We start from the raw sequence: 26,839 nt of genomic DNA on the forward strand, positions 1-26,839 counted from the left end.
GCTATATTGCTTCATAGCCTTACAGTCTATGCTCATAGCCCATGGAAGAGTGATGCGTTGTTTACTTGTTTGCCTTGAAGTCTCACTTGTGCTGCAAACTAATTTGGCAGGTGCTTTTAAACTCCACTATGCGCCTTCCCAAATGTGTGTGACCCAAATAGCAATTTAGGGGAAAGCGTGCCAACACACCCATGGCGTAATAGATAGCAGGTAACACTCAAGAGGGTTAACACACACTATGAGGCCACATAGGGCCGTAACAGTATCTATCTTCAAGACACAATTTGTCAATCTCGTCTAAGAATAGGCATATATCAGTCTGGCTCTGAGCCAATAGGGGCTTTGTGATAAGTTAGATCCCATTCAAACTGCCACACACTCTTTATCACATGCATGCACGCACTCACACAGTGGCCCTTGGCGCCGCAGGGCCAGAATATGTGATATGGGAAAAACTGTTTTCTTCTTTTTTTTTTCTGTACCGCCCTCCTCTTTTTTTTGAGAGGACGAGGGCTGAGAAGATGCAAGTCTGATGATGGCAGGCAGGGGACAAAAGGCATCTTTGTGAGAGAGACATCCATGATGAAGCAGAGAGGGGTGGACGACGGAGGTTATGGTGGTGACGAGTGGCATCACCACACACAAGGGCGTGAAATAGCACGGGGCTGACGCACCCAGCTTTACAGGGGCTGTTGCTCTGTTCTCTGTCTCTCTTGCATAGAAGAACCTCCACCCCAACCTTTTAACATGCTCTTTTGAAGGTTAACATTGGCCTCTTATTATAAGCACCGCCATGGAACTGATTTATATATTACTACTACAGATTTAGTCCAAACATGTCTGTCTGTCTGTCTGTCTGTCTGTCTGTCTGTCTGTCTGTCCGCTGGACCAATCGCACACTTTCAGTAGGCTGAGGAAGAACCTTGTTTCCAATGAGCTTGTTATACAGTAGTGCCACCATGAGGCCTCCTACAGATTCTGTTATAGTGCCACCATGAGGCCTCCTACAGATTCTGTTATAGTGTCACCATGAGGCCTCCTACAGATTCTGTTATAGTGCCACCATGAGGCCTCCTACAGATTCTGTTATAGCGTCACCATGAGGCCTCCTACAGATTCTGTTATAGTGTCACCATGAGGCCTCCTACAGATTCTGTTATAGCGTCACCATGAGGCCTCCTACAGATTATGTTATAGCGTCACCATGAGGCCTCCTACAGATTCTGTTATAGCGTCACCATGAGGCCTCCTAGACCTACAGATTCTTTTATAGCGTCACCATGAGGCCTCCTACAGATTCTTTTATAGCGTCACCATGAGGCCTCCTACAGATTCTGTTATAGTGTCACCATGAGGCCTCCTACAGATTCTGTTATAGTGTCACCATGAGGCCTCCTACAGATTCTGTTATAGTGTCACCATGAGGCCTCCTACAGATTATGTTATAGTGTCACCATGAGGCCTCCTACATATTCTGTTATAGCGTCACCATGAGGCCTCCTACAGATTATGTTATAGTGTCACCATGAGGCCTCCTACAGATTCTGTTATAGTGTCACCATGAGGCCTCCTACAGATTCTGTTATAGCGTCACCATGAGGCCTCCTACAGATTCTGTTATAGTGTCACCATGAGGCCTCCTACAGATTCTGTTATAGTGTCACCATGAGGCCTCCTACAGATTATGTTATAGTGTCACCATGAGGCCTCCTACATATTCTGTTATAGTGTCACCATGAGGCCTCCTACAGATTCTGTTATAGTGTCACCATGAGGCCTCCTACAGATTATGTTATAGTGTCACCATGAGGCCTCCTACATATTCTGTTATAGCGTCACCATGAGGCCTCCTACAGATTCTGTTATAGTGTCACCATGAGGCCTCCTACAGATTCTGTTATAGCGTCACCATGAGGCCTCCTACAGATTATGTTATAGCGTCACCATGAGGCCTCCTACAGATTCTGCCCAAACCTCACACAAATCCATACACATGGTCATGTGACAAAGACATATCTGTCAGAATTTTCATATTCCATTCCCATTGGCTACAATTGGCTTCCAAAATGGCGACGTTCAAAAAAGATGTACTCTATTGGGAAGATTTGACTCCTGTCGTGCATATTGTTGGAGCTTTAATATAAACTTATATTGCTTTCTTCCGCTCATCTACTTGATCTCAGTACCTGAGTTATGGCTTCCCTTCTTGGGCCATGTACTCTGGCTATGCTATGGCTAGGAGTCTAGGACACAAACATACCGGTAACTGTGTGCTGCTGATGCCCATAGAGCCCCCACATGTGAACAGACACGTGTGTGTACACACACACACACACACACACACACACACACACACACACACACACACTATAATTTGTTTACTATATATATATATATATATATATATATATATATATATATATATATATATATATATATATATATATATATATATATTCCTTTTTTGTGTGTGTGTGTGTATTTCCACAGAGAAGTATGCACTATGCACAGCTATAGAGTATATATACCATAGTGTCTGACTCTTTTGGCGGGATTATATGACTGAGGCAGCTATTGTTTTGTTATAGGAATTTGTAGACATGCATTATGCAGTGGCGGATTTAACAATCTGGGGGCTGCCATTCTTTTCGTTTTGTTTTGTTTTTCTGCAAAAGGGCGTAATAATGAGCTGCAGACAGTAAGCTATACTACAAAGATAGTCCGGATCGGGATTCGAACCCTGCCTATGTGCCCGGGCTGCTACGCCAGCAGTCCGGGTCTGTTTCCATTTCTTATTATAACTAAGAGAAAGCACTGCAAAGCAGAACACTGCAACACTCCAGAGCCAGGTGTACGGCTCACAAACAAGTGACTTTACATACTGTATAGCATTGGTACCCTATGAATAATACTGAGTCTTTATTGTTGGCTTTCAAGGTGATGACAGTAGGCACCTGTATTCATTTGGATTTGATTGCTTCATACACTATTTATACCTCACTTCCTGTTTTCTTGACAACGCTGAGGAAGACCTGTTGGGACTAGCGTTTTCACAGAGCGTGGGATCTGATGGGCGCTGATGGGGAGCTTGTTTTACCCCGCCTGGCCATCAGTGGGGTAGGGAGCTCAGCTGTGTTCATTTGGACAAGTGGATATATACTGTAACCTTACAAAAACTATGCCTAAAAATCCACTGCTGTGTGTGGGGCTTTTTGGGTTACGGTAGTTTTACTGAGGTCCGGGTTAAGGTTAGGTTTAGGCATAGTTTTACTGAGATTAGGTTAGGGTCAGCTATTTAAAATGCTCATTTGTTAATTGTATGGTCTTCTTTCTCTCAACTGCAGCGTTCTATGTTTCTATGGCTTATTGTGCGTATCGTGTATATAGTTATGTTTTTGTATTGCTTGGACCTGTTTTATTTTTAGTTTGTACTGGAAAAATCACACCCGTATGAAGTGAGGGGCGCTCTTATAATAATAATAATAATAATAATACATTTTATTTATATGGTGCCTTTCAGGGCACTCAAGGTACAGGTTGAAAACAGTTGATACAAAACAGTTAAAAGCAAAACAAAACTAGGGCACAGCTTGCAGCAGAAGACACAGAGGTCAGCCATATGCCTGCCTAAACAGGTGGGTTTTGAGGTGAGTTTGGAATATGGTGATAGAGTCCATGTTTCTGATGTCAGGGGGGAGGGAGTTCCAGAGGTGGTGGGCAGAGCGGCTGAAGGCTCTTCACCCTATGGTGGAGAGACGGGCTGGGAGGACTTTCTGGGTGATGGAGGAGGCAGACCTAAGAGACCGAGTGGGGATGTTGACGTGGACAAGGTCAGACAGGGAGGGGGGAAGGGGGGGGGCGAGGTTATGAATGGCCTTGAATGTATGGAGAAGGATCTTGAAGTCGATACGGTATTTGATGGGGAGCCAGTGGAGTTGGTGTAAAACAGGGGTGATGTGACTGATGACACGGGTTCTGGTGACGATACGGGCAGCAGCGTTCTGGAGTTAATGGAGGAGTTGGTGGGGGAGACCAAAAAGAAGGGAATTACAGTAGTCCAGACGGGAGGTGACAAGAGAGTGAACCAGGATTTCGGCACTGTGGGGCGTTAGAGAGGGGCGGAGGTGGTTGATGTTTCTGAGGTGGAAGTAGGCGGACCGGATGGTGGTGTTGATGTGGGTGTGGAATGATAGGGTACTGTCGAGGGGGAAACCGAGGAGTTGTCAATGGTGAGAGTGAAACTGGGTTGCTTGGTGAGTGTGGATTTGGAACCAATAAGGACAACCTCGGTTTAATATCACTGTTACGTTTGAGGAAATTACAGGTGAACCAGGACTTGATTTCCTGCAAACGGGTACAGAGGAAGGAGGGTGGGAAGGTGGAAGAGGGTTTGGAGGAGACGTAGAGCTGGGTGTCGTCTGCGTAACAGTGGAAAAGGATGTTGTATTTGCGGAAAATCTGTCCAAGGGGGAGGAGATAGATGATAAATAGGATAGGGCCAAGAACAGAGCACTGGGGAACACCGGATGAGATGGGGGAGGGATGGGAAGTGAATGATTTGAGCTGAATGAACTGAGTACGGCCAGAGAGGTATGAGTGAAACCAGTCTAGGGGTGTGCTGTGACGGGGGCGAAAACAGGACTGGAACTGTTCATAGAGGTTATTGTTGGTGAGGTGACCTTGAATCTGTACAGTGAAGCTGCTTTTTCCAGATGTTTTTGCGAGAAATGGCAGGTTGGAGATGGGGCGAAGGTTATTTAAGATGTTGGGGTCTAGACCAGGTTTCTTCAGTAATGGTGTGACTGCAGCAGATTTGAGAGACGGAGGGACAGAACCAGAGGTGAGGGAGGAGTGAATGATGGTAGTTATCAGTGGCAGCAGAGAGGGGAGGGAGGCTATAACCAGGGAGGATGGCAGGGGGTCAAGTTGGCAGGTGGCTTGGATGTCCGGATGAGTTCAGTGTTCATCATCAAATGATTTGCTCAGACACATGACATAAATTCTCCATTCATTGTTAATGGGAATTTAACCTTTGTGTATGTCTGATGTAAATTCTAAAGCTGAATATAGGAGGGGCTAGCGCTAGGGGTGTAAAGAAAAATCGATTTCAAATTAGAATCGCGATTCCCGTTAATTTATAAAAATCGATTTATCTTTTTTAGATTTTTTTTCACTGGTTACAGTTACAGAAGTTTTCACTACATGGTGTTTGTGATATGACATGTAAGCTTACCCTAATCACAGTAAACATTATCTTCAGTCATTTTGTGTCTGTCAACGAGGAGCCAGCTGACCCTCATTGACAGGCAACAGGCATCAAGGTAACTTTAGTGTGAGTGTGTCTACAGTGTCTCTACACAAGTCATTGAGTTCAACCTGTGCAATACATTATGGGGTTCTGCATACTTTGCATGTGTGCATTTTTACTACCAGGTAGCCCAAGCCTACCAGTTTTATTCATTTTACAGCGATTTTTACTTGAATGTATTGTTCTGGTAACTGAGTTGACATGACATGTTGTCTTGGATTTACCTTTTGTGTGTTCACATCATTCAGCTGATAAAACCTTTTACAGTCAGCTTTTTTAAGAACTGTACTCTGCTTTCATGCCACAAGACTGAAGTAGATCATGATGAAATCCTATACATTGAATCGAGAATCATTTTGAATAAAGAATCGTTTTGAATCTGGAAAATTGCTTTTGAATTAAAACAAATCGAATCGTGACCCCAAGAATCGGAATCAAATGGAATCGTGGGACACCCAAAGATTCACAGCCCTAGCTAGCGCCCCTCAAAAATAGAAGTAGCCAAGCCACTACTAGCCAGGTAGCCTAGTTACATGCGCGAGCAGAGTGTGCGCAAGTACTGTTTTCGGCTGCATATGTCGGTGACATCCCCCCCCCCCCTCCTCAGGGCACACTCAATTGCGTGGTTTGCGTACTGCAAATAAGGCCCTAGGCATTATGCTGTACACGGATTAAAGAGAGACCAAAGACAATTTGGCAATTTGTGTCTTCATAAGTCCTCTAAAAAGGAGCTATTGACTTGCAGGTGGCTGTTGATTTATCCATTTGCAACTCCAAGAGTGTACAGATGGAAACAGATCTCTGAGTGACAATCTCTCTGGGTTAAATTAACATTGAGGATTTTATTATGTGGAGCCTATGGTACATTATTTATGTGTTTGTTTTCTATGCAGAGCTGGTACTAGAGGAAAAACCTGTTCGTGAGGCAGATTGTTGTGGGGTCAGTGAATGCAGAGTTGGTGGAAACATACTGATCCTTCACTGCTGAAAAAGATACCAGACCTGTCAATGAATTGTCGCACACCTGACTGAGGCGTGTATAATGCATTTAGGCCAGAACATTGGACTTACGTAAGAACATCAGGTTGACGCAGCAACCTATCTTAACTGATTTTTTTTGAGTGGTGCAGCTGGCTGGATCTGTCTGTGCACGGAAATATCGGTATAGCGTTTGTTGACCACCAAGTGTCACTGCTGTGAAGCCACACACGCGCGCACACACACACACACACACACACACACACACACACACACACACACACACACACACACACACACACACACACACACACACACACACACACACACACACACACACACACACACACACACACAAGTGGAGCCTCCTCCCCACTTCCGTTGCGTCTTTACAGTCGCGCACATTTCTCCTAATCTAAATACAAATCATCTAAGCATAATTATATTGCTTGTTGCTTAGCAGAATAGGAAATGAAAAAATAAGCTCTGAAGATATTTTTAAATATACTTTCGTGAACGGAAATGGCAGCTTGCTTACTCTGATTTCGGGAGGTGTAGTTCCAGACTCTACTGTATATAGCATTCAGACTGAGATTGTGGAATAGTTGTCTGGATACGCGAGACTAGGATAAACATGACAAGCAGTCTTGTTTGTGTCCCCGCTTACTTTAATTCATGTGATGAGTGACATCAACAAATGACTCAATTGACTCAACTTAAACTTTAATGACAGACAAGTCAACTTCAGAAGTCGTCACTAGCATGACTGAAGTCAAATGTGACAGAAGTAGCATGTGCTTAAATTCATATTTAGAAAATGTTTCAGATGTCAAACATTTCTGAGATGATGGAATGATGATGGATGATGATGGTCATGGAAGGGGAACCTTCTGAAACCTTCATGAGCAACGATAATACATTTCAAAATCTCAAAATATAGATCAAAATGATCTCTCAGTCATGCTAGTGACGCTTCCCAAACATGCAAGCACGCACGCACGCACGCGTGCGCCCCCCTTCACAGCTCCAGATCACTGAACTGTTGTCATGATCAGCTTTGGTGCGTGCTTACAATAATTGTGCAAAAAATACATAGGCTGGAGTACCCCCCCCCCCTCCTCAGAGAGGGAAGGGGCTTGTTGTGATTCATCCACTTATTGTATTACAGCTTGGAGCAATGATATACCACCGTACACCTGGACAACCAACACCATTATGGCTGAGAAATATTGCTCTTTATAATGCTGACACCGATAGGGCGAATAACAGCTGGACTAATAATGGCTGAATATATTGAAGCGGAGGCTTCTATTAACACAGGTAGCCTGTGGTTGTCTAACAACGCATTTGACACCTTCGTTTCACGATGCCAACATTCCACGGCAAAATACACAAAAGACATACTGTAGGGTATTTTCTTGCACACTGTAGCCTATTATTGATCTTCTCCCATCAGAACAATGGGATTTAGGTTTAAAATGGGTGAAATATCCGGACCCTGTATTGCCAAACGGAGAATGGGTATTGTTACATATTAGGGATCCATTTAGTGGTGATAACAGTTGGACAATATGACGTGCAAGCCTCAAGGCTTTGGAAGGCAGTTGTGACGGCAGCTGCTACTGAAAATGCTGTGCGCTGCACAGTCAAATCCAAAGACTTTGACGAGCGGATAAATGGAACCAAATGAACCTGTAAGTTAAATTAGCACAGACGGCACAGACACATTTTACTGTGTGTGCCCACTGTTAGGAGAGGGTGTGAATGCCTTTATGCTGTCTCATTAGCATACTTGTCAATCATGTGTCAACGTTGCGACAGACACGCAGAGGATGGCATCATAACGCTACAGCAGTAGGACTCCAATGAATAAATCTAATAAATTATTCTGATATTTTATTTGTTCGATTATTTTGATAGTGGCTGTCTTGCAAAAGGAGGGTTATCGTGACATGCTTTGTCCGCACACAAGGAGGACAGTGTGTTCTTTAGTCCTCTGCTTCACTTTTTCAGGGCAGATATATTGCACACGAAATGTTGTCTTCGTTACACAGTGAGCCGATGGCTGTTTGGAACCGTGGAGCAGCACAGGAAGGCAATGCTCATTCAAATGTTATTCAGACACTGAGATGCCATAGATAAGATTGCAGCTACTTTTCTCTCTATCTTAATTTTTCTCTGTCTCATTTAACAAGTCATTGTTCAACAAATGCAGAGGTATCACAGCAAAAGCACATAACATTTGGCGTGTCATCTTATCCCCATTGTCAGTGGATGATGTAACGTATAATAACAAGACCCATGGTCTCATGATGTCATTTCACAGACATGGGGGTTAAGCCACATTCGTTAGCCTGTTGGGGCACTCGATGCCTCCGATAACATTCACCCAACCAATGGCTCCCATAGCTCAAAAAGGCAATTGTGATTTATGATGCTTTCGCTCCATAGATATTTCTGTGTCATTTGATTTATTGAAAAGGGAAACCCATTTCCTTGCCTTTTAAGGCTGTATTACAGACCAAAACCAGATGACTGGCAGCTTTGCATGTTTGCGGCATTCCCTTTTCTAGATGACATAGTGATTTGTCACGGGCCTCTTGATGTTGTAGAGAAGAGGCTTAGCCACGCAATGTTCGTCATCCTTTAAAACATCCTGAACAATCCTGAATTACCGACCAACACTGACCAGGCCCCTTTGATGGCAACCTTTACAGCAAAGAGGCATGCAGTCTTTGTTGTCTAATTGGAGTTCCCAAACCTTTCCATGCCATGGACCCCCAAATAGCAGCTTATGGCTGTGGCCCCCTATTGCCAAAGAAAGAAAAAATAATAATGAATTTGTATTATTATTATTATTATTATTATTATTATTATTTATTTTAAAACTAATTAATTCATTAATCCAATAGGCCTTCCTGGCACCCCGGGTGGGCCCACATGCTTTGTAAACGTGTTCTAATATCTTACTGTATCTGTGGATCCCCATCCCGAGAGTCTTTGTTTTTCGGCATCCTGAATAACAGGGACAGAACGGGACACAGTGCCACAACGAACGTAGCGCCACTTGTTGTGGTTGTCTTGTCACTCCGTACGTTGACACTCAACACCCATGTGGCTTTATCTTTGTAAAACTCGACTGACGTATCAAGCTTCACAAACATGTGGGACACGTGATGCTACCTTAAGCTGCCTCAGGAGACAGATTGGTTTCATGCATGAGTTCAGGGCTGAACAACTGATGAGGCTTTCTTTCTTTTTTGTTTTTTGAAAACTGCTCTCACTCTCCTGATGTTTAATCTATAACCTGTTTGTCTTGTCCCAGTATTGATCGGTGTGCTTTGTAGTAAAAGTCAATATTAGGCATAGTTCTGGGAGGTACTGTAGGACTGGATAGGAGGACACCAGTTAATGCTGTTAATGGTAGAGTTTTGTTAGTGAGCTTTAACTGATGCTTATGTTACTGGACTGTGAAACCAGACCCTTGTGTGTTTTTGTTCCCGGCCTGTGGTTCAGTCACTGTTTCATTTGATGTACTTTATGTTGGTCTTTCTTCTGTTACTGTATTTTGATTGCAAAATGTGCTCATCCAGTATGCATGCTATTACACTGAGCTTAAACTAATTAGTTTGCTCCATTCATTTCCTGTTGTTAAGCAACATTTTGGGATACATCCTGTGGTCGTTTAATACTGTGATAATCACATTAATTGATTTGGACTGTCACATTGTGCAAAAAGAGATGGGGGGAAACAAATTAAATGAGAATTCTTCCGTCGCTTAGTTGGAAACCGATGGGCCACTTGGGTTTGTTTTTGGGGTGCGGCAGTTAATGGAACTAATCAATCTTGTATACTAAATACTTAATATAATGAAGAAAAAAAAAGGAAAAAATATGTGTTTCTCGATTATTCGATTAGTCGAAAAAGTAATCAGAACAGTCACTAAGAAGATGATCGAGAGTGGCATCCCTAGTTGGTTGGGTTAAAACTTAAGCAAATCTCTACACATCATCTTTGCGGCCAGCCGGCCGGCGGCCACATGTTCATCTTGTTTCTGTCAGTTTTTTCAGATTACCTACTGATTGGCTTTGATTGGCTTTAATATTTTGCGGGACGTGCATGCACAAAATGCTACAAATCTTGAATGCCATGTCCGATTGCCATGCGACTTTGTGCAAGAAATAACCTCCACCCTAAATATTTAAAATCTGACTTATGGTGGCGCTATAACAGGCCACTTCATGTTTTGGCCTATAACTATTGTATTGTATGTTGTAGGCTACAATCAAAATAATTTTCCCATGCATTCCTTCATGACGCAACTCTCCTTATACTGTAAGCCCCGGCCATTTGTGCCAGAATAGATTGTCTGCCATTTCACGTTTTGTGTTCTTACTCTCTCCTAGACTTCTGTCCAAACGGCAAAACCCACACACCAGCCGGACTCGGCACATATTATCTCTGGAGTCATGCAAATTATGCTTTCCCTGGATAGGCAACCTGGCCTGGCGGGGATCTGTGCTCTGAGGAGCAGATTTCTCTAGTTGCAGCTGTACCTTCTCCAGCTGGGTGTGTGTGAGTGGGCAGGAAGTGGAAGGGTCAGCGAGGACACAGTTGGGAGCAGAGTATTGTGTCCACTGTTGCCCATCCATCCCTCTGTGTGTCCAGCCAAGCAAGCACCAGGCCACCAAAGTAGGCCCCAGACAGCTGACGGCGGACAGCCAACAGTACACTAGTGCACTCATACCTTTTAACAAAATGCACTTGACACTTCCTGACAGGCAGCACACAATGACAGACATGTATTTCCATGCCCATTCACAGCAGCGTGAAACCAAACCATACTAGCGAATATATTTGCTAAAGTAGTAGAAAGGTTTGACTAAAGTAGTAAAAACGTTTGGCTGGTCACTCCAATGTTTGGGAGCCTTGATGGTAAATACACGATCACCTCTCATGTTTCAGTCTAGACCAGCTATCTCTAATCTGCGTGGGCCATGTGGATAATAAGTGGGCCCCAAAATAATTGTAAAAAGTAAAAAAGTTGTAATAATAGATTTCATAATTTAACATTAATATTAAAAAAATAATGTTTTTTTTAATCTTTAATAGCTTCATGGAACATTAGTTTTCATTGTGATATTGATAAATAGGACGTTACTGTATGTCCGTTCCATTGATTCAAGTTGGAACACAATTAATTAATTGATAATTAAAATAAGCATGGTGGTTAAGTGGTCAGATGGGTGGGCCACGAATGCTTTTTCAAGTGGATCCAGAAAACTACTAGACTAGACTCAAGATTGATTAACCCATTCTGGGCGGGGAACCTTTTTGGTGTTTTAGCATTATTTATCTATTGAAAAATAGCAGATCTACAAGCTCGTAGCACTGCACTCAAGCTTGTAGATCTGCTATTTTAGAAAAATCTTGAAAATGTGGTGCAAATCTTTGAATATATATTATTTTTTATTTTATATTACATTTTTAACTCAAATATTTGCTTCTGGGGGAGTCCCTGGAACAACATATTTTCAGATGTGGATCGGCGGAGAAATGCATATAATTCTGGGGCTCCTTGAACCACTGACACTGACCACTGACATATAGGTTTTTCAGAAAACTGTCAGGATTTCGAAGACATTTGTAGAATCGATCGGGTCTAAATGGGATTTGACACATGCATTTGAGCTAGAAACATTAATATATATATTCAAAGATTTGCGACACATTTAAACAATTTTTCAAAATAGCAGATCTACAAGCTCGTAGCGCCGCACTCAGTGCCGTGCTATGAGCTTGTAGATCTGCTATTTTTCAATAGCTAAAGTATAACATAATGCTTAAAACACCAAAAGGGGTTCCCGCCCAGAATGGGTTAATAGATTCAGATTGATAGATACTATCCAGTAGTAAGTAAGGAAGCTATAATTGTGTCCACACAACCCATCTTTGTTTTGGTCAACACAAAAGGTGATCTGAAATGGGACAGATTGCAACATGTTGCGAGTTTGTAGATAGGTTACGTGACGCCGCCATACGATGAAGTATTAATCAGGTTTAAAACAGTTTTTTCTCACTGCAAATCTTTGGTCTGAACTAGGCTGAAGATTCACAAACAAACATACACCATTTTGGATCCTTTTGAACATTATGCCAGTGTGCAATAATGTGTGTGAGGACAGGTACATTGAGGATTAAGAAATGATAAGCACAGTAATCCCTTCATTTGAGGACTTGTTGAGGATTTGTTGAACTAAAAGAAAATGGAGGCGGAGGTGGTTATGCTTAGCTCTATTCAATAGCTCCTGGATAGCTGGGAGATTTGCATCATGTTTGGAAAACATTCATCTGCTAGTATTAATTTAGGGTCTGTTCCTCTGAGAGATGTGCGGCCCAAGTCCAAAGCTTTTGAGCCTGGTGGAATTTACTCAGTTTACACAGTGTTTCACAAAGATTACTCCATGGTCTCAATGGTCACCGGAGACCAATTTAGCTATGACGCAAACAGAGCTTCAATTCCAGATGGCAATGACCCAAGTTGGCAAAGATAGACCAACCCCGCGACCATGCCTCATTTTTCTGCAACATTTAAACCTTTATAAGGAATGAGTTTGCTTTGTTCAAGTCTAGATCTAGCAGAACAACAGTGTTTCAAAGTAGTGTGTACTTTTGCAACAAGATTACAGGCCGTTGCTGATTTCAGATTTGGGTCCAGTCGGAAGAGTCTCTGGACTGATCATCAGAGATGAGCAGTTCATCTCTGTTGATCATGTTGACATTTCAAAAGCTCTCAGCTCTCATTTATTCTGCCTTAGGGGAAATATCATTCTGAACTTTCAACTCTGGTACTATAGAGAGACAGATGGGCTGGTGGCATAGCGGTCAAACATATTTGAACTTATCCTTCACTGCGTCCATTGTCAAATGCTGTCAAATTTCCTTAAAATCCACACATTGTTGGTGCAGTTGGTAGCACCGTCGCTTCACAGCTAGAAGGTCTGGCTCGGGAGGTGTGAATTCAGAGTCTAATAACTAGCCAGCCATGCCACAGAACTGGCTACCAGAATGCGTTTTCAGGCTGTCCTAGAATATGACAATGCCCAACTCATGTAAAATGAAAGAAATTCAGTCAGAAATCTCACCCAGTGGGGGCGGGGGGAGGGGAGGGCCTTTTGCCCCTACGCGGCGAGGCGTCCTCCCCATCCCCTCCCCATATTTCTGGCAGAAGCCGTTGAGGACTGATTTCGCCCTTCTTTTTTTCATCCTTTTGACACAAAAAAACATGGTGTAATCCTGGTCTCTATAATACTGCATCCCCCAGGTCAGCCAGGGTGCCGGATGGAGCAAAGCACAAGAGTTCTTAAAAAGTTCTATACCTTGAGTCAATGTCACTGTGGAAGGAGATATAAGGTGGTGAACTTAAAAGAGGGTCCAAGGCAGCTCTGTCCAGTTCATCAGGGTCAACAAAAGGCCCATGCATTGGTCGTGTTTTTAACCCTTGTTTTTAATATTTAAGTAATTAATGAAATAAAGGATTTTTTCTACTTCAACTGGACAGAGCTGTCTTGGACCCTCTTTTAAGCTCGCCACCTTATATCTCCTTCCACATTGTCATCATGCATTTGTGTATGTCTCAGTATGTGAGTTGATTGACCAGTTCCTATTGAAGTCAGGATGGGGTTTCAGGCTTGTTTGCAGATTTAGACTCACCCAGTACAGTGTACTTACTACTTTCTTTATCATTTCATCCCTTCCGCCTTGCCCAATAAAACACCTTGCTGAGAGCCGCACCTTATAAGCCAATGTTTAGCTGTGTGTGGTGTGCCTTCAAGACCCCAACGAGTATATGGAGAACATTTAACGACAATTACGACAGAGAGTCCTCCTACTCCTCTCTTCATCCTGGTGAGAGACAGAGAGTCTTCCTACTCCTCTCTTCATCCTGGTGAGAGACAGAGAGTCCTCCTGCTCCTCTCTTCATCCTGGTGAGAGACAGAGAGTCCTCCTGCTCCTCTCTTCATCCTGGTGAGAGACAGAGAGTCCTCCTGCTCCTCTCTTCATCCTGGTGAGAGACAGAGAGTCTTCCTGCTCCTCTCTATCTGGTGAGAGACAGAGAGTCCTCCTGCTCCTCTATGCCTGGTGAGAGACAGAGAGTCCTCCTGCTCCTCTCTTCATCCTGGTGAGAGACAGAGAGTCTTCCTGCTCCTCTCGTCATCCTGGTGAGAGACAGAGAGTCTTCTTGCTCCTCTCTTCATCCTGGTGAGAGACAGAGAGTCCTCCTGCTCCTCTCTTCATCCTGGTGAGAGACAGAGAGTCCTCCTGCTCCTCTCTATGCCTGGTGAGAGACAGAGAGTCCTCCTGCTCCTCTCTATGCCTGGTGAGAGACAGAGAGTCCTCCTGCTCCTCTCTATGCCTGGTGAGAGACAGAGAGTCTTCCTGCTCCTCTCTATGCCTGGTGAGAGACAGAGAGTCCACCTGCTCCTCTCTTCATCCTGGTGAGAGAGAGAGAGTCCTCCTGCTCCTCTCTTCATCCTGGTGAGAGACAGAGAGTCTTCCTGCTCCTCTCGTGATCCTGGTGAGAGACAGAGAGTCCTCCTGCTCCTCTATGCCTGGTGAGAGACAGAGAGTCCTCCTGCTCCTCTATGCCTGGTGAGAGACAGAGAGTCCTCCTGCTCCTCTATGCCTGGTGAGAGACAGAGAGTCCTCCTGCTCCTCTCTATGCCTGGTGAGAGACAGAGAGTCCTCCTGCTCCTCTCTATGCCTGGTGAGAGACAGAGAGTCCTCCTGCTCCTCTATGCCTGGTGAGAGACAGAGAGTCCTCCTGCTCCTCTATGCCTGGTGAGAGACAGAGAGTCCTCCTGCTCCTCTCTATGCCTGGTGAGAGACAGAGAGTCCTCCTGCTCCTCTATGCCTGGTGAGAGACAGAGAGTCCTCCTGCTCCTCTCTATCTGGTGAGAGACAGAGAGTCCTCCTGCTCCTCTCTATCTGGTGAGAGACAGAGAGTCCTCCTGCTCCTCTCTATCTGGTGAGAGACAGAGAGTCCTCCTGCTCCTCTCTATCTGGTGAGAGACAGAGAGTCCTCCTGCTCCTCTCTTCACACCTCGTTTCTCTATCTGGTCAGAATGACCGGCACCGTCTGTGCTGGTTTAGCCAGCCAAGCTGATGATGAGAGAGAGACCAGTAGCAAACACAACAGGCTGCAGGATCAAAGAGCTGTCAGCCTGAATGGAACCACATGTGCACGCACGTACGCACACACACACACACACACACACACACACACACACACACACACACACACACACACACTGCTGCTAATTCGGTCATGCGTTAACACGTTGACAGCATTAATGCATACAGTTAATTAATACAACAGTAACAACACCACTGCTAATCCATTTCACAATCTGTCATTGTATGAAATAAACAAATCAAACAAGAACAAAATATATAGCACACACAAAAAACACTAAAAAGCAGGGCTTTTGCACACCTACATGCGACAGGTGAGAAGGACAACCTAGGGCTCAGAAGGTTGAATAGACCGAAACGTGTTTTCCCTTTAATAAACTTTTCAACTGCATTTGAAGACACTGTTTTTTCCTTTTCCAAATTAAACACAAAATGCCACTTTTAATAACTACTGCAGGCTCAGAATTATTCAGACTTTGCACCCCTTTGCTGTTACAACCTGCTGCAAACATGATGCACGCATAGCCAGACACCAGCTTCTGGCAGCATTCCTCAGGCTCCTCCGGTTCACTCATATTCACTCATTTGCGTTTTGCAAACGCCTTCTTCAAATCCCACTAGAGATTTTCTATGGGGTTCAAATCAGGAGACTGTGACTAGGGCCACTGTAGAATCTCCCAGAACGTCCCCTGAAACCAAGCCTCATGCTGTGTTCAGATATAAAAGCTGTGAAACTAAAGCATGACGCTAAGCTAAAAGCGTGTCCGAGGTTTTGAGTGGCAGCCGTCACTCATGTCTCAACTTACATGCCTGCGTGTTGTGGTGAACAAACAGACTGTATGGACTGGACAGGAGCGTGTTTTTGAAATGAAAATGTAAAAATAGCAGCTGTAGATGGGACAGGAATATTGGTTGACTACAGTACCTATTTATTCACTATAATAGATTGTTCATAAATAAGCTGCCAAATGACATATATGATCATGAATAACAACATTTTAGATACATTTCAGTCTGGTTTTCGAGTCAACCACAGCACTGAAACCCTAACCCTAAAAGTAGTCAACAATCCTTAGAATTACTACTGATGCAAATAAAACAGCTGTCCTCATCCTGCTAGATCCCAGCACTGCATTTTAAACAACGGATCACAGAATTTGAAGTGACAGACTTGTGACAGACTTGAGAAATGGCTATTGGGTATAGGTCTAGTGTCCTCCTCAAAGGATGCCCGTCTAAATACGCCATCGTCTATTCACAGCTTCATCCTTTATTCATATTTCTCAGATCCACTCGGAACACTGACATGTAAAATGTATGTCGAAGCTTTATCAGCCACCTTTAACACACCAGACTCTTTGTTTCCTCTTTCTGATTCCAAGCAATGGCGTGGTTCTGGAACTAACCCAGAACATTGAGTCATCCAAGATATTCCAAGCATTAGTGTGGTTATTGAACTCACCCAAAGCAGTCAATTTCAAGCAATAGCGTGTTTTTTGAATTAACCTAAAACATAGTCATTCAGTAGATCGATTACAATCTATAGTGGGGTTATTGAAACAACCCACAACAGTCATTCACTAGAGTGATTCCAAGCAATAGCGTGGTTATTGAAGTAATACAATACAGTCATTCAATAGAGCAGTGATTCCAAGAAAGTGTTGTTCTTGAACTAATTCAAAACACGGTCATTTGATAGTGCTAAGAAAAAAAGAGAGAAAAAAAGAAGTCAGTTTGCAATGAGTTCACTTTGTATGCAGCGAATACGGTCTGTTAACATAAGCCTAAGAGAGTTTCATGTTTTGTTGTATGACATAAATTTCACCTGTTAATTTGTCAGCTGTGAATCTGAAGCCACTAGAGCGGGGGGGGGTGCATATAGACAGAAGATAGACTAGAGCGGTGCCCGGGGGGGGGGGCATATAGACAGAAGATAGACTAGAGCGGTGCCCGGGGGGGGGGGGGGGGGGGGCGTTTCTTGGTTGTGAAACGTGTTGAATATTTTGTCTTGGAGTGCTTGACATGACAACGTTTGACAGCACTGCTTTAGGGTGACTGAAACCCCACACCGTGCCTGGGCTGTGCCCAGTTGATTTGACTGCATGTAAAGTGTTGCCGAGTTGTCTGGTCCTGCGACCTGCCGCAGGTGGCCCTGTATCGCAGGCGGGTACTTAACAAAGTTACCCGGCTCACTTAACTCTTTCCAGCCATCTGTTGAGGATTAATGTGATCAAGACGTGTCGGAGGCCTTAAAGAGCGACGTGCCTTCACTGATGTCCCTGGGATTGCACAGCGGGACTTAGTGGGAAGCATTGGCTCATCAAAGATTCATGAAGGCAATAGGCTCATCAGTAATTGAGCTACTATATGGCACAAGTCCAACACTGTGGTTGAGCATGAGTAACAAGTACCTGGCTAATCCAAACAAATGTTTTATTAGAATGAACACAAGACCTTTGCACTTCTCTCACACACCTCATCTGTCAATACGATAACGGGGAGGCGGCGTCCTCCTGACAACATTGTTCTGAAAGTCTTGAAAATCAATCGATCGACTGATATTTTTATTGACAGAAAAATTTGAAAATGCATATACTGTACATGAACGTATATTTAAACATCTGTCAAAAAGATGAAACAAAAAATAGCTTGAGTCGAGAGCATATTTCCATTGTGGTCCTTTGAGTGAATGTGGGTAAAGTGAGTGCCATGTGGGGGCTTGTAGCAGAGACATACAGAAGAATGAAATCCATAATGAACACATTTATAAAATGTCAACCTACTACTAAGTTGCGACCAACCTTTCTCTGACCTTTCTTCATGTATCGAGGGAGAAGGAAAAGAAACCCTTGCTTTTGTGTTTGGGTGCACTTTACTGTACAGGATGTGGACTTCCCAGAAATAAAAGATGAGAAGAGGTTTGAGGGAAATTAGAGAATAGCGATGCACGATGCCAGAGTTTTCAAACTAGATTCACGGCACACAGACGGACCCTGTCATAGACAGCTGGCCTCTCGCAGAGTCACGTAGTAAAAATAAACATTTAAACTGGGCTTAATTTTATTTCATTGGTCAAAAATAGCTGGTCTGCAAGCTCACAACATGTCATGTCTTGTTGTGGTATATTGGTCAGGCGCTACGAAAACTGTCGGGGATTGACCAGCTCCTATTGCAGTTGGTTGGGTCATTGTTCTGGAACAGAACAAGGAGTGGTCACTGGCTCCAGATTAGCATGTCACTGTCCTGTTGTAATAGGTGTTTTGTTGCTAGATTGTCTTTGTCTTGTTGTGACAACAAAGGGCCAACCCATATGTATACAGTGTAAACCTCATCCTCGTCCTGTGGTGAAAAAATGGCATACAATTTGCTGCATCTTCTACAACTACATTTGACAGCTATTTCCCCCCTCTTTTCCTTGTTCTTCTTGTAGGTGTTATTCATGTTCGCTCCCTCAATTGCTACATCACAATCACACAATAATGTCCAGGACTTATTTCCGTTGTGGTCTTCAAATACAAAAACGTTTACAACCCACATCTGTGACAAACTAATAACTATGAAGACTGCAACAGTCTCTGAAATGGTTCCATTGCAAGGAGTTGATCTGTAACTCCAAGAGTGTACCAATGGAACCACATGGATCCATAAGGTTCCATTTGTACCCTCCCAGATTTACAGATCTACAGTATAAAGCAGTGGTTCCCAAAGTGGGGTCCGGGGACCCCCAGGGGTCCCGTTTGTACCCTCTCAGAGTAAAATAAACATTGATTTTACAATATAAATTTGGGGGTCCCAGAGATACAAAAGCCATTAAACGGGCGCCCGTTGGGCCGTTGACTAATGCATGTCAAACTGGGGGTCCTTGAAATTAAACAGGTTGAGAATCACTGCTAGAGCTATAAACAGCTTCTCTTATGGGGGTCCCTGGCATATCTTTTCAAATGGGGGTCCACAAGCTAATTAGTGTCAATTTGGGGGTCCTTGACATGAAAAGGTTTGGGAACCACTGCTATAAAGGGTCCATTTGCAGGACACCTGGTGGCCATATCGGCCGTGAGATTGAGAACCAGCGTCATGGCTGACTGACATCAGACATTGCCGAGCGAGTACTGAAACCTGCCCTGAACACTCTGATAAACAGGGTGATATCTGCTTGTAATATAAACAAAAATAAAAATCATTCATGGCTCAGTCTGCTCTGGCAAGGCAACCATTTACTTTTCCACCTTTACATGTGTCTCCACTTCTAATAATCAATAAGTGTTTGGCATTTTCTCCCACATTTTGCCCTGTTCGTTTTGTACGGCGCATGCGTGGACACTGGACACAGACACTGTTCCAACCCACTGCTTATTTGATTACTTCAGCGTTGCATCTCTCTCTCTCTCTCTCAGGAACATGAGGAATTTGTTAAAAGCAAGCTGTGTGTGTCGTGCATTACACCGCATTTGGTTACCTATTGAATTCTGTTCATCTCTGTTGCGTCCTGCCTTCGATGCAATAATGGCAGGTCACAGAATCGGACGTCTAACATTCAGTGTAACACCCTACCATCTCTGTGCCCGTGACTGGACTGCATTTTTTGGAAAGTAGACTGGACTGCATTTTCTTGCTATAGCAGGACCTGGATATAGCCTACATGAACAATTTAACATGGCTTCATTTCTAATGTATGGTGTCTCTCCCTCTGTTTCGCTGTGTCTGACACTGATACACACACGCACACCACACACCCTGACTGACAGGCCACGCGCGTGAAGATTTTGTTCTGCGGAGGCCATAAAAAAGGTTTAGCGAGAGTGTGCGTGCAAACATTTATTTCATGAGTTCAAAGCGAGACACTCGTACACACACACACACACACACACACCCACACACACACGCATGCACGCACGCACGCGCGCAACGGTGAAGTAATCAAATACTGTAAGCAGCTCAATAAAGAAAGTAAGGCAACCAAATTAAATAATGAGCTGCTGCTGCTTCGTGTGTCCGAAAGTGCAGTGGCAGTGATGTATTTTTTTCCGTTTCTATTAGCAAAGCAGATTTGGGGAGAGCCCCTTCACTTCACCTACGCATATTCAGGGTTCCAGTATAATTATGTGCAGCCCTGCTGAACTTGATTTGATAGCCAATTAAATTTCAGTGCCAAATGTTTTGTCCCAGTCCAGCCTTGCTGAAGCCCCCGACAGGGACAACACTGGCCAACATACAAATTGCTACAAAACCTGTATATCCACACATTGTGTGGATAAACAACAACTTGGAGGATAAATGTAGGCCTGAAAATGATGTTCCATGCATGTTAAAAATCATGGATACATTACATTACTTCCCACCATTACTTATTATAATGAATTGCATTTTTATATCGCTTTTCCAAGTGCTCAAAGCGCTTTACAATGGTTCATTCATTCATACATTGGGAGGTGAAGCGGCGAACAGCGTCCTCACATTCACACACACCAATGGTGGCAAGCTCACACCGACCAACTCATTGGAGGCAATTTAGGGTTCAGTGTCTTGCCCAAGGACACTTCGACAGGAGGAGCCGGGATTCGAACCGCCGACCCATGGATCATTGGACGACCTTGCTCTACCTCCTGAGCCACAGTCGCCCCAAAAACACTTCATTGTTTTTACACATTGGGCTCAGCTGGCCACAATGTTTCGATGCCCACTGAACCTGTTTCCGTCTGGGTTTACAGGGGCCTGTTCACATAGAAAGTGGGCCTTTTTTTCTAGTTGAGTATGAAATAAATTATGAAATAATAGGAAATAAAATAAAACTAGAAACTGTGCCCCTCGGGGCACCAGGATAATAGCATTTGTGATGTTTGGACAAAAGGTGTAGGAGTACTATATAAGTAGTATAGGAGTATATCTAGGGCATTAAAAATAAATATGTAAAATACAAAATTTTACATATTTTACATATTATAAATATGTAAAAATATGTTTAGTGCGCATACAAAGTTAGGCTAGGTGAAAACATAAATTAGCCTGTTATAACACCATCATGAGGCTGATTAGAATTCTTTTAAGTGGCATTTCTTCCTCTGCCTAGTGGGAATGTGCGTGCATAATTTCACGGAAATCACATGCTGTGTTCAAGATTTGAGGCATTTTGTTCAAAATGGACCAATCCTGAAAACATTGGAAGGCAATCTTAGCCAATTCACCCTTTGTCAGGTCCCGTCCTTGGTTGTGGCCCTCATCGCACCCATTGGTTGTTTTTATTTTTTTCCAAAAAATATGTTTTAGCAAATTCAACATACGGTAAACAAGGCGGAACCAGGGCGGAACAAGGCAGAAAGAGCCTGCTGGTTAGTCAGTCAGGGACCAATCAGAAGGCTGACAAAGGGTGAATCGTGATGGAATATGGGAATGTGGACAGATCCGTGTTGATCACATAACTATGGAGATAGTGTATACCGATTTGCGTGATGTACAGTATGGATAAGATGTGTACGAGTAATGTACAGAAATGTGTTTTGCAAAACTCTGCCTCATGGTGGCACTATAACGGGGCATTGTGGAGAATTTAGGGCAGAGGTGGCGGAGATCAGCTGTACTCAGACGGACGGACGCAGACAAGGATGGAGTGCAAAACATACTCTCTCTCCATGCCTTCAGCCTGGTGGAAACAATAAACTGCACCTGCCGGACTCACACCGGCAGTAGGTATAGCTTATTCAAGAGCCATGTTTTTGTTTATAGATATAAATATTCTCAAATTAGAAGTGGGTTTTAATTGACGTGTCCAGGCTGTTCCTTATATAAAAGATCCTTTTCGTTGGCGGAGGGTGTACTGCATATATGTCAAACTCAAGGCCCGGGGGCCAAATCAGGCCCGTGAATGAATTATCTTTGGCCCGTGGGATGATATTTAATTAGTATTAGAACTGGCCCTCTGGTATATTGCACGGACCACCATAATACTACAAGTCCCACAATGCACTGCGAGTGCATTGTCACGTATCGAGGGCCCGCAAGCGCAAGCGTCTTCTCTTCACTATTGATCAGCAGTGAAAGTATATCACTTGTGGTCAACATTCAGCTACCCTGCAGCCTACCCCTCTGCCCCAAAATGGCCCGTCTGTTGAAACACAGTCCGGCCCTCGACTTGTACCAATTTATTTATTTTGGCCCACTGTGTATTTGAGTTTGACATCCCTGGTGTACTGTGTAGAGCCCAGGATCACATTAGATAATTGACACAGGGGTGAAAAATGGGTTACAAAAATCGTGAGATAAAAATTATGCAAAGTAGAAAAAAAAGAAAAGAATATCCTTTTCGAACAAGACTTCGGGCTTTGCTGGCTCTTGTGAAGATATGTTATGCCTCCATGACATGAGTAACAAACAACTGAAAAAAAAGGTAGGGGCATCACCATGACTAATCCTCTGAGCCATGGTCAGCCTGTACAGAGTGACCCTTGATTCCACTGGAAGCCAGCCAGTTTCGCTTTTTAAGAATTGCCCCAAACACGTTGTAAGCTTGTAGAACTGCTATGATGATTTTGACAAAATAATTAGACGATTATGTAATTATTGTGACAGTCCTATAGTACTTTGTTTTCTACATTTCTACCGTCCAGATTCCTCACTAAAATGCAACCAAGGTACTCCACTAATGATTTTAGCGAGACTGATTCATCATTCAACATACCCTTAAAATTCAGAAGCTGGCTGACTTGTCTCTCATTCACACACACACACACACACACACACACACACACACACATATACACACACACACACACACACACACACACACACACACACACACAGAGACAGACAGACACACACACACAGGTTTGACAACATACCGGTCGTGACTCGTGAATGCTGCTACTGGTGTTTAGATTTGCCTAGTGGAGATGTTCTATCAACACTGTCTGAAAAAACACGCCAACCCAATGAACTGTGCGTTTGGTTCTTGCGTGTCCTTTTCTCATTATTGATGATATAATCTTCAGAGGAAGCACTCCATGCTCCGGTCAGGGGTCAAGAGATTTTCCCAGGCCGGAGTGTGTTTCTGAGTGCGTTTGTGCACGTGCACACATGTGTGTGCACGTTTCACAGCGAAGGGGAAGTCCAGAGCTCAAGGCATCATTTTCTGATGTTCTGGCTTTGTCTGTGGTCCAGTTGCAGGAAGAAATGACTAAAAGACTGGGCTAACACATGCACATGGCACACGCACGCGCACGCACGCGCGCACACATACACACACACACACACACACACACACACACACACACACACACACACGCAGCAGTTTGGAGGATTGCTTTCGAGGTCATTAGCCTTACTAAGCTGACAGTGGTTCTCAACCTTTTCTGGATGAGAGCCCATTTGAAAATCCCAAAAGTGTTGGGCTGTCGTGTTTAGTGGTCAGATGGGTGGGCCACGTGCATTTTCAGAGCATGTTTATTTTGTTTTCATGTTTATGGATTTTTCAATAAACATGTTGTCAATTAATTGTGTTCTGGTTTGGATCAATGGAACTAACACTGTATTCCTATTTATCGCTATCACAATGGGAAAGTTATCATTAAGATCTTTAGTGTTTTGCCAATTATTATTTGGGGGGGCCACTCTCAATACCCTCGTGGCCCACCAGAGGTCCCCGGCCCACAGGTTGAGAATCACTGCTGTAGCCTATATCTGAAGTTAATTCAGTGAAGCCATACTGTAGATAATGGCGTTCTGCATTGCACTGTGGTCTGAGACAGCCATTGTTCAGCAGGGCATACCGGAGAACTGCACAGGCTACACATGAGAACTAATCTGTAGTCCATAGTCTCCCTCTGTCTTTCTCTGTTATCTGCAGCTTCCAGTTCAAATATACCCTATTGAGACACAATAACAAAGCCACCCAGTGCAACCAAAGAAAAGAACGTTAAGTCAAGTGTAAAGTCAACATTTCACAAAACGGACCGACTAGCTACTGTTATACCTTCAGGAAGTATTTCCACGAGCCCCTACACAGTTCATTTAACTCTGACAGTGTAAAAGTGGACTTACTCTCTGATATACAGTATATATAAATTAAACTCTTTCAACCTGTCGTAGATATTTTGAGAAAAACTAAAAGAAATAAAGCAACTAAACTAAAATAAAAGCAATAAATATTGCTCTGCGAAAATAGCCACAGTAGATTGTGGATGGGCTATTTTGGCCATGTGACACATGGCTGCGTAAATCAGCCTCAAGTCTTTAACACTCGTTAACATTTTACTGTGTAGACCCATGATGCTCGCCGTTGACAGGATGTTGTAAACTGTCTTTTTTATTTTTTTCCCCCAAGTATGAAAAGGAAAAACAGGCAGACTGGAGTCACGGGGTCTCCACCACGTGACTCCAATGATGCATTGCATTGGTCCCCCGGGGGCTTCCTATCTGCCGTGGCGTATAGGAAGCCAGACGCGATAAGAATGTCCCCTCAAGAACACAACCACAAGGCCGTGCTCATCATCGCTAACCAGATCACGTCCCGATGACTCCTCAGACATTCGAGGAATTCTTGCTGCTTGCAGTAGATCTTATGACATAAAGTCATATTAATGTTGTTTATTGACCTGCCCAGGTCACGGAAGGTTCACAGCACTTGTCGTATTATGAAATCTTATCTATCCTTGAAGGTATTTTTGTAATGTTGTTGTTTTGTTTCCTCCCCTCTGTGTGTGTGTGTGTGTGTGTGTGTGTGTGTGTGTGTGTGTGTGTGTGTGTGTGTGTGTGTGTGTGTGTGTGTGTGTGTGTGTGTGTGTGTGTGTGTGTGTGTGTGTGTGAACCTGAATATTTGTGTATGTGGGTGTGTTCAGATCAGTGCCAACGTGCTGATCTTCCTGTGCACTAACATGATTGGGATCTGCACCCATTACCCCGCGGAGGTGTCCCAGAGACAGGCCTTCCAGGAGACCAGGGGCTACATACAGGCCAGACTGCACCTGCAGAGGGAGAACCAGCAGCAGGTGATCACACACACACACACACACACACACACACACACACACACACACACACACACACACATACACACTCACACACACGGACACACATGCACACGTGTCAATATAGCCATATTCACTCAAGTGCGTGCACTTGACGTTACTCTATCTCGCACACACACACACACACACACACACACACACACACACACACAGTCACACAGAAGGTGGCACACACTGCAAAATGAAATCAGCACCCCCCACCCATATCCTCTAGGGAAGATAATGAAAGCAACTACAATCGTTAGTGTGGATTAATCCGTTCCTGACTCGGTGCCGGCGTCCAAATGTCAGCAGAATGTTGTCACCTGTTAACACTCGTTACACTGTCAGAGTTAGGTTTGTTTGTCTGAGCGTTTTGGAGGTCAACAATAATAACATGTTGTGGCGTCTGGAGTGTACTGTACGGTACGGTACGGTACGTCGTCTCTGTGTTTGACTAACACGTTCCCACTCAGAGGCCATGCAGCCAAGGCACAGTGACTCATTGAGCATTCTACTGGTGCAAACTGATGGATGTGAATGGACTGAACTGAATGCCCTCCCACTACTCTCTGTCTCTCTATGACTCTGTCTCTCTCTGACTGTCTCTGTCTCTATCTCTGTCTCTGTCTGTCTGTCTGTCTGTCTGTCTGTCTGTCTGTCTGTCTGTCTGTCTGTCTGTCTGTCTGTCTGTCTGTCTGTCTGTCTGTCTGTCTGTCTGTCTGTCTGTCTGTCTGTCTGTCTGTCTGTCTGTCTCTCCTCTCCTCTCCTCTCCTCTCCTCTCCTCTCCTCTCCTCTCCTCTCTTCTCTTCTCTTCTCTTCTCTCTCTCTTCTCTCTCTCTCTCTCAGGAGCGCCTACTGCTGTCGGTGCTGCCGAGGCACGTTGCCATGGAGATGAAGGCAGATATCAATGCCAAGAAGGAAGACATGATGTTTCACAAGATCTACATCCAGAAACACGACAATGTCAGGTAAAAACACTGACTGGAGTCACACGTGCACACACATGCACGCACACTCACAGTACATACTCTACATACATGTGCACACATACATACAGTACATGTGCAGATTGTGCACATGCTGTCACCAGGGCTCGACAGTGCGACTAGGTACTCGCATTTGCGACAAAAAATATCACCGTGCGACTTGTAAAATTAGATTTGTAGCACAGGTGCGACTACAGGATTTGACCATTCAATCGTGATAAAGACAAGTCTCTGTCTACAGCAAGTGCACATTCTATAGTCGTGGTTCTATACCTAAATTTATATTTCTGAACGGCGGTGTCGTTCGCCAAAAAGAGCAGAGCTACAAGCTAACAACGTGTCGAGGCTCAATGCGGTGTTCATTTGAAGATCT

The 26,839-nt window shown here is 43.9% G+C and overlaps 1 protein-coding gene across 9 annotated transcripts in view; it reads left to right on the forward strand.

Moving 5' to 3' along the window:
* LOC310861872 (adenylate cyclase type 6-like) overlaps positions 1 to 26,839 on the forward strand; it is a 62,285-nt gene that overhangs the window by 9,318 nt on the left and 26,128 nt on the right. For all 9 annotated transcript variants that reach the window (XM_083769565.1, XM_083769568.1, XM_083769567.1 and 6 more), the window contains 2 exons: positions 25,310 to 25,459; positions 26,327 to 26,448. In XM_083769565.1, the coding sequence (XP_083625691.1) occupies positions 25,310 to 25,459; positions 26,327 to 26,448 (272 nt within the window). The remainder of the gene's footprint in view (positions 1 to 25,309; positions 25,460 to 26,326; positions 26,449 to 26,839) is intronic.

Source organism: Protomyctophum parallelum (genome assembly GCF_964188405.1).
Source record: "Protomyctophum parallelum genome assembly, chromosome: 7".
Classification (NCBI taxonomy): domain Eukaryota; kingdom Metazoa; phylum Chordata; class Actinopteri; order Myctophiformes; family Myctophidae; genus Protomyctophum; species Protomyctophum parallelum.